The sequence below is a fragment of the Gadus chalcogrammus genome, chromosome 11 (genome assembly GCF_026213295.1).
Source record: "Gadus chalcogrammus isolate NIFS_2021 chromosome 11, NIFS_Gcha_1.0, whole genome shotgun sequence".
Classification (NCBI taxonomy): domain Eukaryota; kingdom Metazoa; phylum Chordata; class Actinopteri; order Gadiformes; family Gadidae; genus Gadus; species Gadus chalcogrammus.
This window is the reverse complement of record NC_079422.1, coordinates 20,837,582-20,856,711: the sequence shown is the minus strand read 5'-3', so window position 1 is coordinate 20,856,711 and position 19,130 is coordinate 20,837,582. Positions and strand designations below refer to the sequence as shown.

Here is a 19,130-nt window from a genome sequence, read left to right as displayed (position 1 = left end):
TCGTTTTAATGTGTTTAACTGGTCAACATGAACACTTTAGTTTGAGTGTGTTTAACTGTCGGTCCGGTGTATCTCTCCTCAGAGAGCAGAGAAGATGATCATTTCAGGTGACGATGGGCGGGTCCATTTACAATTACATTGGCCTCCGGGTTTACCCGAGAAACCTTAAAGTAGCATGAATGATAACTACAACGTGGAAGGGGGGTGGGGGGGTTGCTGGAGCTCCCCCTGGTGGAGGAGGGAGGGAGTGGATGAAGGCGGGAGGGGGTCGATAAGGGTGTGGAGGAGAGGAGGAGGGGTGCAGGAGGGAGGGGCTGGAGGCGGCGCGCGGGGGGGGGGGGGGGGGGGGGTGTAATATAAATGACTAAAGGACATGACGACTACCGGGGAGATACGCTGGGCCCCTTAGCTCATCTGCTCGAAGAACTTGTAGGTTGGGTTCTCGTAGCCGTGGTTCTGCATCTTGTTGAGCTGGCGTTCCTCCGGGGTCAGCATGGGGTCCACCTGCAAGAGCGGTTCATTGTTCAAGGTGATGGACTGGATTTATACAGGGCTTTTATAACCAGTGGCCCCTCAAAAACGCATTTGAACATTGCCCAACATTCACCCATTCAAGCATACATTCACACACAGACGGCAGAGTCCGCCATGCAGGGTACGGTGTCTTGCTCAGGTACACCTCGACACTCAGCTAAGAGGAGCCCGGGATCGAACTAGCAACCTTCCAGTTACCAGACAACCCACTCTATCTCCTGAGCCACATGCCGCCTGAAGTATCAGAGACTCACCGAACAATGAGTGTTTTGTGCAAGACCAAGATTGATTTGAGTGAGACCAGGGGCATCCCCATACAGAGACGATGAAGCGAGCTAAAGTATTGGTGATTTATAACCATGAAATACAACTAGATAAGACTTACATTCACATGAATAGGGCACTCTGTGAAGAAAATTGCAACTAAGATGTCGCAACGACCTCTTGGTCGCCTGAGGCCAACAACCCCCCATTTAATTAGTACCAGTACTCAAAGAATGACAGAGTGCATTAGGCCCTGTTTCCCTTTGAGTTGCGTCAACGGCGCCAGTGTGTGTGTGTGAGTGTGTGTGCGTGCATATCTCTATTTCCTGTTTCCTGTTTTTTGCCCTGTTTTTGCCAGCAGTCCCAGGAGGCTGCAGTTTCAGGACTGCGCTCCCAGGGCCGCAGAGCAGTCAAAGAACCGCAGTCACACTTGGGACCCAAACGTATTACTCCTTGGACGGGTGAAGAATCAAACGACTAAAGCAAGAATAATGAATGAAAACGTGATGACTCACGTAGTTGCAATCATGGCCTGTTCTTCGCCGTCAATAATTATTTGTACGTTATTGCACGTTTGTGGGGCTTTTGCCCCGTCGCCCGTTCCCGATCGGTATCGAGATATATTGGCAGGTGTCGTGATTTTCGTGATCGGAAGTAACAAGGACGTCGGTACAGTCGGTGGGGTGACGGCGGTGTTAGTGAACGTCGTTCGGGGCGCCTACAGTACCTCCACGATGCCGTGGCTGATGGTGCCGTACGGCTTCCGGCGAACCAGCAGCAGGCTGATCACCATCACCATGGCGATGGCCACCGCCACCACCAGCAGCCCCACCATGGCGCCGCGGTTAAACGTCTCCAGGGCATCCGGTTGCTATGGGAACAAGAGAGGGTCAAGAAAACAAAAAGGCGAGCGTCACAGCACTCGGCATGCGTGTGCGGTTTGTGGGCCTTCGACGTATGACCTATTATTTAGACCAATCGAGGAAGGGTTGGTGGACGGGTTAGGGACACTCACCAACTCGTCTCTCTGGATCTCTGGAGACTTGTAGACAACCTGTTTTAGCTCCACTGAGGTGTTGATCTGCGGTATAGAGAGAGGGAGAGGGGGTATGCAGTAGCACTCAGAAGGAGGTGGAACGCGTTGGATCTTTAGGGAAACATTTGGAGTTCAGCGGAGGATTCAGCCTGTATTCAGGGTGACAGGATGACCTATCAACGCCCTGTTCAGTGGCGTACCTTCTCTTCGTATTCGTAGGTAGGGGCTCTTTCGGATGTGGTGTAATCGTAATCTTCGATGGCCGACACTGGAGACAATGACGGAGACAATGATCAGCTGACGTTCAAAATGGAATGACTTAGAGTGGTTACAGTTTGTCCTGTGACAACACAGCAACAGAGCAGTTAAAGGGGCTAGAGGAGATATGGGACTCACCTTTCTTATTGGGCTGAGGTTCTACGGAGCGAATAGAGTAATGGAGTGGAAAAACACAGAGGAAGAGAGAACTCATTTCATTGGTCAACGATTGAGCAATTCTTTGTAGCAATTCTGAACATTGTGTGTGTGTGTGTTTGTGTGTGTGTGTGAGTGTGTGTGTGTGTTTGTGTGTGAGTGGGAGTGTGAGTGGGAGTGTGCATGTGTGTGTGTGTGTGTGTGTGTGTGTGTGTGTGTGTGCCTCCTCGCACCGATGCGAGGAGGGTAGGGCCTAAATTGTGTGTGTGTATGAGAGACAGTATGTGTGTATGTGTATGTCTTTGTGTGTGTATGTATCTGTTTGTGTATGTGTGTGTGTATGTGTATGTGTACGTTTGTGTGTGTATGCATGTGTGCGTGTGTGTATGTACCAATGCGGGGAGGGTAGGGCCTGTTCTGGAAGGCCCGCTCCTCCTCTTCCTCGTCGTCCTTCTCCTCTTCGCTCTCGGCAGGAAGTAGCTCCTCTGTGGTGCGCGTCTCAGAGAAGGAAGTGGTCATCAGCTCGCTGATGTCTCCGCGCTCTGCCTTCACCAGCTCCTCTGAAGCACGGCGAAGCATACCAACAACATTGAGCCAGGGGAGAGCGATACCACAGAGCGGGTTGGTGTTCAGACACACCGGTTGGTCCCCTCAGCCCATCCAAAGCGTCTGCTAAATGTCTACATTTTAAAAAGTCATTTTGGGGAAATAAACACTTACATAAAATAGGAATGGCACCGGTTCTGTAACGCTAAGAAATGTATGCTAAGAATCTTATGCGAAGAATATTATCCTTAGGCATCTAATGCTAAGGATCTTATTCTAAGGATCTTCTGCAAGGGATAATATCCTTCTGCGAAGGATATTATGCGAAGGATATAATGCTAAGGATCGAATGCTAAGTAAGGATCTGATGTTTTACTTACAATGCTGTCACTGCTCTACAACTACTACTCAGCCATAGATAAGCGACTAATTCTCTTCATGGCTGGAGTGGATATGAGCTGAAGTGTTGCAAGACATGGTTTAGCTTTTATTTTTTTTGGGGGGGGGGGGGGGGGGGGGCATCAGATTACAACGTCCATAATTTACGACATTGCGGTCTGGTGGTTTTGATATTAGATGCGCACACATTGCTTATTCAACTATTAAAGAGGTTACCGATAGCAGGATATTTCACAGGGTTAGCATGAGGTAGCTTACGGATGTCGTGGTGCAGCTCGTCTGCCAGCAGGGGGACTTTGTAGAGCAGAGCCAGACTCTGGTTCATCCTCTCCTCTATCACGTGGAGGTGTGTGTACACCTGCAGGCGGGAAACAATGGCCTGTTACAGTCATTGAGCTGACCCTCGTCTCAGACGATCTAACGTATGTTAAAGTAGGTTTTTTTCTTTTGTACACTCTGATCGCTATAGCTACAAAGGAGCTCCAGTGGAATAATTTCAATAACTAACCATTATTAACCGCCAATAACCATAACCACGGTATATGTTGCATTAGCATTATAATAAAGCTATTATAGCAGTAATAGCATTAACTATTAGCTAGCATTTATCTAGCATTATCTATATTGCTATTATAGCAATACTAGCATTATTTATTAGCTAGCATTTAGCTAACTTTAGCTATATTGCTATCACAGTAATTAGCATTAGCATTAGCACTGTAGCACAGCAGCAGCCAGTTTGGCTAGCCTTAATGTCTCATTCAGGGTCTAACAAACTAAGTGGGAGCTGAAGCAGCAGACCTGGAACTTCATCTGCTCGGCCTTCTGGGGGTCCACGGCCTCGATGTGCTGGTAGTGTCTGAGCGTGTGGCGGCGGTCCTTCTGCTCGGCAGCCATGTACCTCTTCAGGGCCTGCAGCACGCGCTCCGGCTAGGGACACACAACACAGGGGCTAGGGTTAGGGCCTTTCAGCACCAAGAGGGGCCTAGCTCCCCTTGATCGGCACATCCTATTCCTTACTGTATCAGATTTTTTTGTTTTTATTTCGATTTTATTTAGAAATCTCTTTTCCAAGAGAAAACTGGCATCGAGGGCAGCATTGAACATACATATACATTGTGGTTTCGTACAAACAAAAACGCACGATTTTCCCCATGAAAAGACAGTTTTGTGACTTCATAGTGAGTGAATTAGACAATTTCCAATAGAATTTCTAAAACTATCATACAGCCTGTGTACATACAGAAAAGGCCAATTAGACTTTGCATACAAGGTATAAATAGTGCCCTTTTAAACATCATCGTTTATCCTTTAAGAGCTGAGTTTATGTCTGCTGACGTTTCGCTGCAAGGCGACATTGACTCTAGTTTTAATAATATTAACTTATGGAAACTAGATGTTATTCTGGGCGTGAAGAGGATGAGGACACTGGGTTTGGCCCAGGGTCTTCATTTCAACCCTTGCAGTGAGCCCTCCTCACCTGCGGGGGCGCTGTCTGGACGGCGGTCAGGTAGCTCTCAAGCGCCATTCGCCTGTTGTTGTTGAGCGTGGCCACAACCCGGGCCAGGTGGGTCTCCACCAGCTTCTGCCTCTGGCCGGCGATCTGCTCCTCAAGTGTCTGCAGCACCGTCTGGAAGTGCTGGAGCGAGAGGGGAGAGGAGAGAGTTTAGAGGAGGGAGGAGGGAGGAGGGAGGCGGGAGGAGGGAGGAGGGAGGCGAGAGGAGAGGGGTTAGAGACGAGAGGAGGGAGGAGAGAGATTAGAGAGGAGAGGGGAGAGAGGTTAGAGGGGAGAGGAGGCAGGTTAGAGGAGAGAGGAGAGACGTTAGAGAGAAGTGGAGGAGAGAGATTAGAGATTAGAGAGGAGAGAGGTTAAGGGGAGAGGAGAGAGGTTAGAGTGGGGAGGAGAGAGATTAGAGAGGAGAGAGGTTAGAGAGGAGAGAGGTTAGAGGGTAGGGATTAGATTGCAGAGGAGAGAGGAGATGAGAGAGGATGGATAATTAAGATGGCGATAAATGAGGTAGAGATGAATGAGAGAGAGATAAGTGAGAAAGAGAGGTAGACTACCTCGTTTAGCGACTGCCTTTCGGACTTGGGGAGGTTCTTGGACTGATTGTCTGCCTCGGCCCACTCCTTCATGATCTGAAAGAGATAACATCACCGTGATGTCACTGGGTGTCCCACGGTGTCACTGTGATCTCACTGTGATGCTCTGTTGAATCTCATCCTGGCAAATCTCATGTTCAATCTCATGTTCAATCTCATGTTCAATCTTCTCTTAAATCTCATGGGAAATATCATGTTGAATCTTTTGTTCAATCTCATGTTAAGTCTCATGTTGAATCTTTAGTTCAATCTCATGATAAATCTCATGTTGAATCTTCTGTTAAGTCTTCAGTTAAATCTTCAGTTAAATCTCATGTTAAATCTCAGGTTCAATCTTCTGTTCAATCTCACGATAAATCTCATGTTGAATCTTCTGTTAAATCTTCTTTTAAATCTCATGTGAAATCACATGTTAAATCTCAGGTTCAATCTTCTGTTCAATCTCATGATAAATCTCATGTTGAATCTTCTGTTAAATCTTCTTTTAAATCTCATGTGAAATCACATGTTAAATCTCAGCTTAAATCCAAAAGAGAGCCTCACTTTTAGAGTGTGGGTTCGGAGAGAGGCTGAAGAGGGTCATGTTTTCCAAAACGTAGCCTTGAGCTTGAACTCCTAAACCTTGCATATAGCCCCTTTCAACTTCATGAACCCTGTGAACGTCCTGAATACCACGAACGCTGTGAAGGCAGGATGTGGCCCAGCCTGTAAGACCCAGACTCTGAGGACTCGGGGTGGAAACAGGACACCTCGACCCAGATCCCCAGCAGGCGCTTTGCTCTGAAGCTCACCTCGTTGATGCGCTTCATCCTGCGTTCCTCCAGGTCCATCTTGGCGCGCAGGAAGTTGGCATGCTCGCTGTCGTCGCCGGGCATCTCGAAGTACACGTCAACGCCGTCGGTGGGACGGGCGGTCGGCACTACAGGGAGGAAGTCGAGAAAACATGAATACAGGTTGAGGTTTTTGGTTTGAGGGCCGTGAGAACAGGATGCTGATTTGTGGAGGACAGGAAATTACATTGTGTTGATAGATTTTATTAGTTTCGATTATGATGTTATTATAGTGATAAAATTCAATGTTATTACGTGGATGGATTACATCTTTATTTTATGGATAGATTTGATCCTTTTTATTTTGGTAGATTTCATTTTGTAGATATATTCCATCCTTATTATGTGGATATATTCTTTCCATATTAAGTTAAACAAACAATGCTTCAATATAATGACATTTAGCTCATCATAACATTCCCGTTATAGTAGTAACATGAAACCAGATCAGCCGTTATTTTATGTATCACCAGCCACATCACTGTTAACTATTGATCATGGCATTTCCTATTTGACTATCTATCTAGGTTATTGATCTATATAGCAAATGATCACAAGTCAGAGTTCCTCCATTAAAGACTGAGCTGATGTAAGTGCTTCTAGACGTACAGCATACTGTATCTAATATCTTATATTTATATAATACACCCTCTGCCAGATAATCACTAAGGAAACATGTTGTGGTTACAGTACCCATGGGACACTCAGTCCTGTTTATGCATGGATGGAAGAGAGAGAGAGAGAGAGAAAGAGAGAGAGAGAGAGAGAGAGAGAGAGAGAGAGAGAGAGAGAGAGAGAGAGAGAGAGAGAGAGAGAGGGAGAGAGAGGGGGAGAGAGGGGGAGAGAGAGAGAGAGAGAGAGAGAGAGAGAGAGAGAGAGAGAGAAAGAGAGGGAGAGAGAGAGAGAGAGAGAGAGAGAGTCAGAGAGAGAGAGAGAGAGAGAGAGAGAGAGAGAGAGAGAGAGTCAGAGAGAGAGCATGTTGAGGAGCAGGTGGGAGGCGCTGCACTCACAGCTGTCTCCTCTGGTCAGCGGGGGGGAGGCGGTGGGCTTGCGGCCCTGGCCCTTCTCGTAGTAGAAGGAGTCCAGGTAGTCCGAGGCCTGGTACGGGCCCGAGTCGATGGGGTAGTCATACTCCTCTGGCTCCTTCACCGGCGGCTTCTCCCCGACCTCCTCCTCCTCCTCTACCTCCTCTTCCTCCTCCGCCTCGTCCACCTGATCCTCCTCCTCCTCCTCCTCCACCTCCTCTTCCTCCTCCTCCTCCTCCACTGCATCGCCCTCCTCCTCCAGGTCGTCCACGTCTGTGGAGGGGCTGGGAGGGGCGGAGGTCACCTTCACCACCCTGGACCAACACACCACAGGTCAGCCTTGTGTCTAGACCAGACCTGAGGTCAGCCTCTAGACCAGACCTGAGGTCAGCCTCTAGACCAGACCTGAGGTCAGCCTCTAGACCAGACCTGAGGTCAGCCTCTAGACCAGACCTGAGGTCAGCCTCTAGACCAGACCTGAGGTCAGCCTCTAGACCAGACCTGAAGTCAGCCTCTAAACCAGACATGAGGTCAGCCTGTAAACCAGACCTGAGGTCAGCCTCTAGACCAGACCTGAGGTCAGCCTCTAGACCAGACCTGAGGTCAGCCTCTAAACCAGCCTGAGGTCAGCCTCTAGACCAGACCTGAGGGTCAGCCTCTAGCCCAGACCTGAGGTCAAGCCTCTAGGACCAGACCTGAGGTCAGCCTCTAGACCTGCGGTCAGCTCTAAACCAGACCTGAGGTCAGCCTCTAGACCAGACCTGAGGTCAGCCTCTAGACCAGACCTGAGGTCAGCCTCTAAACAGACATGAGGTCAGGCCCCTCTAAACCCAGACCCTGAGGTCAGCCTCTAGACCAGACCTGAGGTCAGCCTCTAGACCAGACCTGAGGTCAGCCTCTAAACCAGACCTGAAGTCAGCCTCTAAACCAGACATGAGGTCAGCCTCTAGACCAGACCTGAGGTCAGCCTCTAGACTCTAGACCAGACCTGAGGTCAGCCTCTAGACCAGAGGTCAGCCTCTAAACCAGACCTGAGGTCAGCCTCTAGACCAGACCTGAGGTCAGCCTCTAGACCAGACCTGAGGTCAGCCTCTAAACCAGACATGAGGTCAGCCTCTAAACCAGACCTGAGGTCAGCCTTGTTCTGTCACATATAAACCAAACCTGAGGTCGGTTGTATTTATCTCAGACGTGAGACCAGCCTCATTCGACCACAGATAGCCAGAGCAGACAGCGGTCATATACACGTGCTCTGTCCCCATCCATGGTGTGGTGGCGCAGAGTCTCTTACACAGAGCTGGTCTTCCCGGGGGCCGGCAGTGTGAGCGTCTGGCTCCCGGTGGGGGGCCCCTCCCCTCCCTCAGCGTCCCCCTTGCTGCTGGCGGCGGCGGCGGTGCCGCGGCCCGGGCAGCACACGTACTCCACCCCCCGGTACCGCTCCCCGCACGGCAACAGCATCCCGTAACTATGGAGCTCCAGGGCGTCGGCGGTGCAGGCCTGACGGGGCGGAGCAGAGCAGCTACACCCTTCATGTCTCATCCATGGGACCACATCACTATCATCATGTACATTTACCTTTAGGGCGTTCAGCAGACACTATTATCCAGAGCGACTTACAATAAGTACGTTGGTCAGAATAAAGAGAAACAACAATGTATCGCTGTCGGTACAGTAAGGATGTTCATAGAAGCAAGCACTAACAACCGCTAGGTTAACCTAAGTCGTATTTTGGCCAAATAGTGAAATCGAACCTAACTCTACTCTCCTAATGCTGCTGATTCACTGGGCCTTATTAACTGTATCCTAAGCCAATCAGAATGCTTTTTGCATAACCATTGTCTGCCTAAGTCATCTATCTGACTTTGACGCTAAATACGAGATGATGAACCTTAAAATATGACTGAGGTTTTCTTAATGGGATTTTTAAGGTAATTATGCGATGAGGCTAACGATATAGGTGTCACTGTGTATACCTCCCTGGGGACTTATCTCTCTACAGGAGGTACAATATAATCGATATAATGTATAAGCCATGGACGCAGACCTCCTTGGCGATGTTGTGCCAGAACACGTAGGTCTCACACGTGTCCATCTGCTCCTGGTGCAGGAAGCGACAGCGGTCAGGAACCAGCAGGGCCTCGCTAACATACTCGCCCACTGGGGACGAGAGAGGGAGGGAGAGGGAGAGAGGGGGGAGAGAGAGAGGGGAGAGAGAGTGGGGGGGGGAGAGAGTGAGAGAGAGAGGGAGAGAGAGAGAGAGAGAGAGAGAGAGAGAGAGAGAGAGAGAGAGAGAGAGAGAGAGGGGGGGGGGGGGGGGGGGGGGAGAGAGGGAGAGAGAGAGAGATAAGGAGAGTGTGAGAGGGGGGAGCGAGAGAAGGAGAGGGAGAGAGAGAAGGAGAGGGAGAGAGAGGGAGAGAGAGAGAGATAAGGAGAGGGAGAGAGGGGGGAGCGAGAGAAGGAGAGGGAGAGAGAGAAGGAGAGGGAGAGAGAGAGGGTGAGAGAGAAGGAGAGGGAGAGAGAGATTGAGATAAATGGATGCGTTAAGTGCACTTAAACATGCATAATAATAATAATAATAATAATTATTATTATTATCATTATTATTATTCATGTTATCATTCATGTTCATCAATAGGAAGTGTGGATCGTTATAATGATGCAAGATGGTTGGTAGAATGAGAGTAAAACAGAAGAGAAATAAAGCAAGGGAACCGGACGATAGTGGTTAACTGACCATTCACAGATGGACTCTTCAGCTAGATGAGGACGACCGAGGCTCATACCAATTATGAATGAGAACATTTCAACTGACATGACGCAGTCGGAGGTTGAAGAGAGAGGGTCAGAATATCAGTCGGAATCTAGTCCAGTATCTAAAGACGCACGCAGTGGGCTGCTGTGGTCCACTCTGGTCAACAGAGCAGAACCTCAGCCGACCCTCAGTGTTTGTCTCTCTGCTTCACTGCCTCCGGAATCGGAATGCAGGGAGGATCACGACTGACGAACCCCAGAGGAGTCCCATCAGTAGATTTAGCACCAATTAGAACGAAACCGATACCAAAACCCAAGGTTGATAAGCGGAGAACAGTCTGTTCTGCAAAGACGCAGCGTTTCTCAGAATGAACCCTGCTGTTATCTGTCCCTTGTCGTTTTCCTCGATCCTGGGAGAATAGCACAGCCGCGGGACAGCGCAGCATGCCAGCGAGTTACAGGAAAACAGCTGAGAGTAACAGAGATAAGCTTGACTGAAGACCCCCAAACACAGCAGCAGGGGTGCAGAGTGTTCCCAGCCGAGAGTACGGTACGTGTGTAGAGGTCACGGGGTCACGAGGTCACGACATGCTCATTTACGTCAGAGAGAAAAAGAAGAAGAGAGTTGTGTAAAGACGTCTGAGCTTGTGCTGTATATAGTGTGAGGGTACAAATAAAGCACATATTTGATCATATAAGCATAATAATTGATGCAGTATTATGAATTGATAAAAAAAACAACGTTTGCAATGTTATGTTAGTTACGGTTCACATTGTAGCGCTAAACAATATTTTCAGATGTCCAGTTTTTTCATGATTGAATCTGTTACAGCACAGGGTCGTTACCTAGGCAACGGAAGGGCATCACGATGAAGGGGCGTGTCTGGCAGTGGCCCCACCCCTTCTTGCACCAGGCCGGTATGGTGGCCGGGCTGGAGGACTCCTCCACGTGGGAGATCTGGAGTGTGGGGTACATCTGGACACACACACACACACACACACACACACACACACACACACACACACACACACACACACACACACACACACACACACACACACACACACACACACACACACACACACGCACACAGACGCACAAATGCACACACACACACGCACAGACGGACGGACAGACAGAAAAACAGAAACAGAAGGACAGACAGAGCGGAAGGGAATGAGGACAGGAGGGAGGGAGGGGGGGGGGATTTGTAAAGGTATTAGGAGAGGAATAAGGAGAGATTATGGATGGGTGTGGGGGGGGGGGACAAAGGAGAGAGTCATGCAACGCATTCTCACCCTCTAGGGGACAAGGTCTGTAAACAAGCCATGCTATAACATGGTACAGTCTGGTTTAACAAGGCATAACATGGTACATTATGCTATAACATGGTACAGTATGCTATAACAATGTCCAGTATGCTATAACATGGTGCAGACAGTACAACATGGTGTAACATGGTAAAGTATGGTACAACATGCTATAACATGGCAGAACATGGCTAAACTCACTAAACTAATTGTAATTCATAATAACTGTATTGAATATCCTCATTTTTCAATATACCTCATTTTACATTTGACTAATTAAAATTAAAATCAAGTCCAATATTTGTCGCACAAAACCACAGCAGGGCTTAATATTGTAATGGATTTGGCAGAGGGTCTGAATGCTCTGATGCTTTCTTCACAAATGTCAGGGAAAATGAAGGCTTTTGTGGAAAAAGCAATCAGGAATTATAATGTAGGGCTAATCGCATTACCGTCAATTGAAGCCCATGATCTCTATTTTAGTGGAAGTGCATTGTCTGAATGAGCCACCAGGTGGCGCCCGGACACACTTTCCAATATGTCTATTCCTTCGCAAACAAACTAACCATACCACGACGAGCACACATCAGGTAACAGGGGGAAGAGAGAGAGGGATAGCGGCAAACAAATATTAAGGAAACATTTAAAAAATATTTCCAGAATACCAGAACCCCTTCATTATATATAGCAACATCCATATATAAGACAGGACAGGTGGAGCACAAAACGAACCCAGGGTTAGAAACGAAGAAAACGTGATTTAAATGATTTAATTCGTCGCTGCCGTGCTCCATCATCCTGGCCGCTACGTCTACGGTTACACCGCCCGCTGAGAGGTGCTGCACCCGTCCGGAGCCAGCCCAGGGATACAACTAAGTACTCCGCCATTAGAGATTCTAATTGTGATAACGCTGACGTTAGTGGTATCGATCAAGCACCGGTGTTCATGACCGTCCTCTGGGGTTGAGTTTCTGAGGCGTTCGCTGCTGGGAGCCTTACCTCCTGGCAGTAAGACAGGATCTGGCTGGGCAGCGTGAAGCAGCCCTGCCGGCCCTGGGGGTCGGGCTCCCACTGGGCCGTCTCCGTGTTCATGTGGAGGAGCTGGTGCCCGCAGAACATGGCGATCTGCGGCTCGGCCACGAGGGGGCGCCCCGGCCCGTTCACCTCGGCCATGGCCGGGGCTCCTGGGCCGCTCAGCTCAGCGGCGGCCAGCGCCTGGGAAGGGGAACACAGGGGAGGGGAGAGAGGGCCTCTGAGTCAGACGTCGTCTCCTTTCTCAAAACACAAACTGTGGGAAAAAACGGTTGAAATCTACACCGCGGAAAACAACAGCGGCGGGGAAGCGTTGTAAAAGAGTTGTGAAACACTTTGGCATGGTCTACCGGAGGCACACGGCGAGCTCAATAATAAGCAGACTGCCGGAGCATTTGAAGTGAGGGGCCTTTAGATCTGATGAATGTTTCAACGGGTGAATTCTAAGAGGAAGTGAAAATTAAAGGGCGGTAAACACCGAGCAGCAGGACAGCCCTGCAGCCGGGGCTGCGATGAGGATTGGATCGATCGGGGAGAGATACTTTCCCCCTGCCTGGAGGTGGACTCAGGGGACACACACGCACGCGCGGACGCAGACGCACACACACACACACACACACACACACACACACACACACACACACACACACACACACACACACACACACACACACACACACACACACACACACACACACACACACACACACACACACACACACTCATGAACGCAAAAGCACACACACACGCTCCTTAAACGCAGACGCACACACACATCCGATGCACACACGCACCTAACACACAGGCGCGCGCGCGCGCACACACACACACACACACACACACACACACACACACACACACACACACACACACACACACACACACACACACACACACACACACACACACACACACACACACACACACACACACACACACACACACACACACACACACACACACACACATGCACACATAGGAACAAACAGCAGCTGGAGTCAGGTGTTAATACTAGCTCATTGACCGCCCGGCCACTTCACTACATTAACACAGAGCGGTAGAGAGGGGTAGAGAGAGCGAGACAGAGAGAGAGAAAGAGAGGACAATGCTCCACACATAGCACCAACACGGACGGAACATCTCTTTATAGATGAGCGCACCTCAAATGATTTAGCTGAAGAACGTTAACCATGGATATGTAGTAGAGTTAAGCACGGTTAAGCCCGAGTGCGTGTACAACATGATCGTGAAACGGTGAACCACAGTCACTGCGAGGCTAAAACTAAAATGGAAAGCGAGGGCATGTTTGGACAGAATTATCCCAGATAATAATAAATAATCCTATCAGCTGCCCAAGCCTGGAAGGCTGCGAAATGACACCCCCTTCATCTCTCACATCCACCTTGGGCTCATCGGGCGGTGTTGCCAGATTGGGCCCGATTTCCCACCCGATCTGGCAACACTGGCCGATGAGCCCTTCGTGGATGTGAGAGATGACAGGGTGTCGCCAGATTGAGCGGGTAATATGGCCCAATCTGGCAACGTACGCTGTCATCGGGTTTTAATATTCTCATGTTGACAGACGGGCAGACTGACAGCTGAGATGAGCAACGCTGAGCCAATTAGAAGGAAGATGCCCACAGGGCAGGAAGGGGGAGCGCGAGGGAGCGCGATGCCGGGATCAAAGCAGCGTCTCTGCTTGCTACTGCGTTTGAAGTTCTACTTAAAATTCATTCAGAAAATACAACAAATATATACAATAAATAATTAGCCCTGAAGATCACGCGTTTCACAAAGTCCATTGAACCCGACGGGGGAATCTAAAATAACAATAATAAGTGCAGCGGTGTCTAATATATACCGCATGCGTGCTCATCAAACACAGGAGCGTTTTGCGCGGCACTGAAACCGAAGGGCTGCAGTTTGAGTGGCTCCCATACAACAGATTACACCGAGGGACGTCACGGCCGGGCCAGATAAGGCCAGACCTCCTCCTGATCAGATTAGTCCGGTCTCCTGTGGAACGTGCGCTCAGCCCGGGATGGAAGGGCTCCAGACGACCCCCAGCGTCCGGTCGCTGCTGAGCCAGCACGTAGATAATTCATAATTAATAATATTATTAATAAATAGATGTCTCTATTTGACTCATGGAAGGTCAGTACTGCCACAGAAGGAAAAATAGGAAACTTCTTCCGGATATTTGAGACGATAACCTGACAGCTCCCTGGCCTCCTCTCGGCTGTTCTCTCCCCTCTTTGCAGTTGCGGAAAATCAATGGCGCTCGCCTGCAACTGTATCGCCTGCTCCCCCCTCCAATCAATAGCCCTCCATCAGGAGCCCGGGGCCCTGACCTCCAGCGTAGAGGGCCCACACCCAATCTCCCCATCTCCCTCCCCAGATAACCACTAATGAGCAGTACTGTTTATTCCTATGTTGTTTCCCTTTGTTACTAGGTCTTCCTGCCGACCACTGATACCGATGGTACTGTGACTATTGGTACTGCTAATGCTAATAATACCGATACTGGTACTGCTACTATTGCTACGACTGCTAATGCTACTGCTAGTGGTACTGCTACTATTGCTGCTGCTAATGCCAATGCTTCCACCGCTGGATCTACTACTGCTACTATTTCTACTGTTAATGCTACCACTACTGGTAGCCTACTGCTACTATTGTTATGGTTAATGCTAATGCTACCGCTACTGGTACTCTTACTGCTGCTACTGCTGTACTGCTACTGCTGCTGCTACTAATGCTACTTCTGCTGCTGGAGCTACTGCTATGGCTTCACACCATCACTGTGCCCATGTCGCATGGCCTTTGAGCAAATGTGAGAAGACAGACTGTAAGCGAGAAAAGGAATGAAGTTTGTACTTTTCTTCTAGTAAATCAACAGCTGCTTATGCTAACGGTAGCTGTTTGGCTATAGCTTATGAAGGTAGCTAATTGTCCCAGGTTACTAATAGTCTTTGAATGCTTGCTAAGTGAGCTAATTTACACAGCAGGGGTGGACAACCCCACCCTCTGGTAATATGCTGCCCCCTACTGGAGTGTGGAGGAGTGATTCAGCCAAATTTCACAAATTGCACCTAAAGCACGAAGGGATGGTAAGGTCAAACAAATTAGAATAATTGTGCTGTGGATTTAAGAAGTAATTTGCTCAGACTCATGAAAAAAGATTGCTTTTTGAACTGAGATATATAAAAAACAAAAGGTTAATATAATACTTTTTTGATAACCTGTCTTGAAAGCTGTCTTTCAAGACAGGGTAAGGGTCAATTTTGAATTGAATTGTACTACAGCCGTGATCTGCGTTCACTCTTGCGCCACTCTGATTGGACGGCTGCCACTGGCCCCATACAGGGTTAATACGGAGTTAATACTCTGTGGCGGGGCGCTGAGTCTCTGAAGTGCTGAGGTGGCCCTGCGTCGTGTTGGGTAACACCGCCCCGCCCGGGGCCCGGCTTCCACAGAGAGCTGACAGAGAGCGAAGGGGGAGGAGGAGGAGGAGGAGGAACAGCCAGACTGCTCTGCGGAGACACATCATTAATTATGGTCTGTTGACACCAACCCTGAGACATCGATTGGTTCCTTCCGAGTGCTTCTTCATATTCTGTTCTGCTGCTTCTTAACAGCCACTGTAGAAGCTGAGCTAGCTCCCCCTGCGCTGTCTCCTGTGTGCGCGCGTGCGTGCGTGTGTGTGTGCCTGTGTAAGTGTGCCTGTGTATGTGTGTGCATATGTATGTGTATACCTGTGTGTGTGTGTATGTTTGTGGCTGTGTGTGTGTGTGTGTGTGTGTGCGTATGCACATGTGTGTGTGTGCTGTGTGTGTGTGTGTGTGTCTTTGTGCATGCATCTGTGTGTGCTATGTGTGTATGTGCCTGTGTGTATTTTGGCGTGCCTGTGTATTTGTGCGTGCATGCGTGTGGGCTGTGTGTGTGTGTGTGTGTGCGAATACATGCATTTGTGTGTGTTGTGTGTGTGTGCTTGCGCATGCTATGTGTGTGTGCACTATCTGTCTGTGTGTGTGTGTGTGTGTGTGCATCCGTGCGTGCAATCTCCATCGAGCGTCACGGTATAAAACCCAGTGCACATTCTGGAAAATAACAACCTGGTTCTCAGAGTGCTGGTAGACAGTAATTCATTACATTTTCCAAGACAATGCCGACGTCAGAGGAAGACATGACCATAAATACTCCAGACAGGTCCTCGCGGGTCCAAGGTTGCACATTTACATCTTCCCTCCCGCATCATTCAACGGCTCCTTATTAAAATTTCAGCACTTCTCCGTCCCGACCTGATGTTGCAGAATGACTTCATCCTCCGTCATGATGCAACCTCTGCTCCTCCCCCCCCCCCCCCCCCCCCCGGGCGGCTTGGTGGAGGAAGGGGGGCCAGGGGGGGTGGGAGCGAGGGGGGGGGGGGGGGGGTGGAGTGAGGCGGGGGGCGTCTCTCATTTGTTACCTCTGACACACGGGGCCCCGGCCCCTGCACTGGCGGACAGACGGCCGGTTATTAGCGTTAATGACGGGGGCTCTGGGTTTAGGCACGGCCTGCCTCGGCTCCTCCTCCACGCACCGACAGCGCCGCCACCCTCGGCGGCGCTGTCTGTGTTCACAGGAAGTGCTGGTGGAGCAGCAGCCATGTGACCGGTGCACCTGGTTACACTCGCTGGCTCCTCTGATAAATGTTGTGTGTAACGTTCACCAGGTTCGGCTCCCCACACACACACACGCACGCACACACACAAGCACGGGTGCACACACACGCACACAAACACATGCACGCACACGTGCTCGCACACACACGCAAACATATGCACACAGACACACACACACACATACACGCACACATGCGCAAATATATGAAGCCACAAGGCAAGTGTGTACACATACTTGCAAGAGATGATAAATGGATGCAGACTCACTCTCTCTCACACACACACTCCCTGCTCGCCTTTGTAGTTCACTGCAGCACAGATGGCTGAACAGTTTGCCCCGCCCTCCATCTTTCTCCCTCTCCCATCTCTCCCTACCTCCCCTCTCTTATCTCGCCTTATATTCCCTTTCTCATCTCGCCCTCCCCTGCCATCCCTCTCCCCACCAGCTCTCTCTGTCTCTCTCTGTCTCTCTCTCTCCCTCTCCCCACCAGCTCTCTCTTTCTTTTCTCTCCCCACCATCTCTCTTTCTCCCTCGCCACCAGCTCTCTCTCTCTCTCTCTCTCTCTTGCTCTCTCTCTCTTTCTCTCTTGCTCTCTCTTTCTCTCTCTCTCTCTCTCCCTCTCTCTCTCTCTCTCTCTCTCTCTCTCTCTCCCTCTCTCTCTCTCTCTCTCTCTCTCTCTCTCTCTCTCTCTCTCTCCCTCTCTCTCCCCACCAGCTCTCTCTCTCTCTTCCCTCCCCACCAGCTCTCTCTCTCTCTTCCCTACGCACCAGCTCTGTCTCTCTCCTCTCCCCACTAGCTCTCTCTCTCCCTCTCCACAAGCTCTCTCTCCCCCTCCCTCTCTCCCTCTCTCACTTCCTCTCTCTCTCTCCCCCCCCCCCCCCCCTCCCACCCTCCGCACCACGTCCCACACAATGCCTGACACTCCCCGGTCTGGTTCTAAATGGCCAGATAGATTCAGGAGCATTCTTCATTGTAATCAAGGCTATTAATAATTCATGGCCTCCATCAGGGCCTTCCTGGCGCAGCCGCCTCCTATTAGAGACCAGCAGCATATTCCTGCGGAGGGACAAAGGGCTTCAGAGGCTGGAGGCTCAGTAGCCTCCACACACCCATCCACACGCGTCCCCCCCCGCTGACTAATGACCAGGCGTACGCCGGCCTCTCATTGGCTGATGCGCATCGGCGAGCCGTCATGTGTTTTTGATGTCTATTGGCGAAATCCATCAAAAACAACAACTAAAATCCATGAAAAGTGTAATAGAAAATATTGAGTATGGATTTGGTGTGTTTACGGTGGTGGAGATGGGTGCTGACACATAGCTCTCACCGAGTGTGGCTTCCTCGGACCAGCCGACCGGCCAGCTGGCCGCGAGCAGCAGATGGCTGCCACCCCCCCCGCCCCCAACCTCCTTGATTTCATGTTCTAATGATAAAATAACATAAAGGGTCATGTACGCAGGGCGGGATTTGGAACCTGGAAGTCTTCAGTGATTGGCTCGTTGTGAGGCTGGTGTGAAGAGCCTGGAGCGCTTTGGAAGAAGAGACTCTTCCATCATATTGCGTTGTATGAACTGTAGCGTTCGTCCTAATCTCTATTGAATGAGTATCATGTTTTTTTAAATCAATGACACAGTGAACCGCCTTCAATGAGTGTGTCTCAATCGCTGACGGATATTTCAGTACAATGTTCTGGAACAGTCACACCCGGTTATCTCCTCAAACAGCCTTGCACTCTGACTCATAACCATATATAACATATAGCTGGAGTTATCAACGATAACTCCAGCTATATGTCATTACACCGCCCACATGAACTGAAATATGCTTTGTAGCGTCACCTATACATCTTCCATGACATGTTCTAGCTTTTTTCAGGATATTTGATCAATTGGCACATTTTCCATATGTTTTCCACGACTTGAATACAACTTTTTAAAATGCAGGTGTTGCTAGTGAGCCTCTACTAGTGTGCCTCTACTAGCGTGCCTCTACTAGCATGCCTCTTCTAGTGTGCTTCTGCCAGTGAGGCTCTCCCAGCGAGCCTCTTTTAACGAGCCTCTTCTAACGAGCCTACAGCATGCCTGTTATCGAGCCTCTGAGCGTGCCTCTACTAGCTAGCCTCTGTTCTAAAAGCCTCAGCTGACGAGCCTCTTCTGACGAGCCTCTTCTAAAGAGCCTCTTCTAGCGGGCCTCTGCTAACGAGCTTCTGTTAGCGAGCCC

General features: G+C 49.7%; 1 protein-coding gene across 1 annotated transcript in view; it reads right to left on the bottom strand.

Moving 5' to 3' along the window:
- Positions 1-355: 355 nt before the first annotated feature.
- aplp1 (amyloid beta (A4) precursor-like protein 1) overlaps positions 356-19,130 on the bottom strand; it is a 33,335-nt gene continuing 14,560 nt past the window's right edge. Inside the window, exons 2-17 of the mRNA XM_056601932.1 lie at positions 12,213-12,428; positions 10,749-10,878; positions 9,196-9,308; positions 8,443-8,648; positions 7,137-7,465; positions 6,088-6,215; positions 5,258-5,332; positions 4,674-4,832; positions 3,995-4,123; positions 3,452-3,551; positions 2,641-2,808; positions 2,231-2,251; positions 2,035-2,102; positions 1,814-1,879; positions 1,526-1,669; positions 356-504 (exon numbers count right to left, since the gene is read on the bottom strand). Coding sequence (XP_056457907.1) covers positions 406-504; positions 1,526-1,669; positions 1,814-1,879; positions 2,035-2,102; positions 2,231-2,251; positions 2,641-2,808; positions 3,452-3,551; positions 3,995-4,123; positions 4,674-4,832; positions 5,258-5,332; positions 6,088-6,215; positions 7,137-7,465; positions 8,443-8,648; positions 9,196-9,308; positions 10,749-10,878; positions 12,213-12,428 — 2,151 coding nt within the window. The 3' untranslated portion in view covers positions 356-405. The remainder of the gene's footprint in view (positions 505-1,525; positions 1,670-1,813; positions 1,880-2,034; positions 2,103-2,230; positions 2,252-2,640; positions 2,809-3,451; positions 3,552-3,994; positions 4,124-4,673; positions 4,833-5,257; positions 5,333-6,087; positions 6,216-7,136; positions 7,466-8,442; positions 8,649-9,195; positions 9,309-10,748; positions 10,879-12,212; positions 12,429-19,130) is intronic.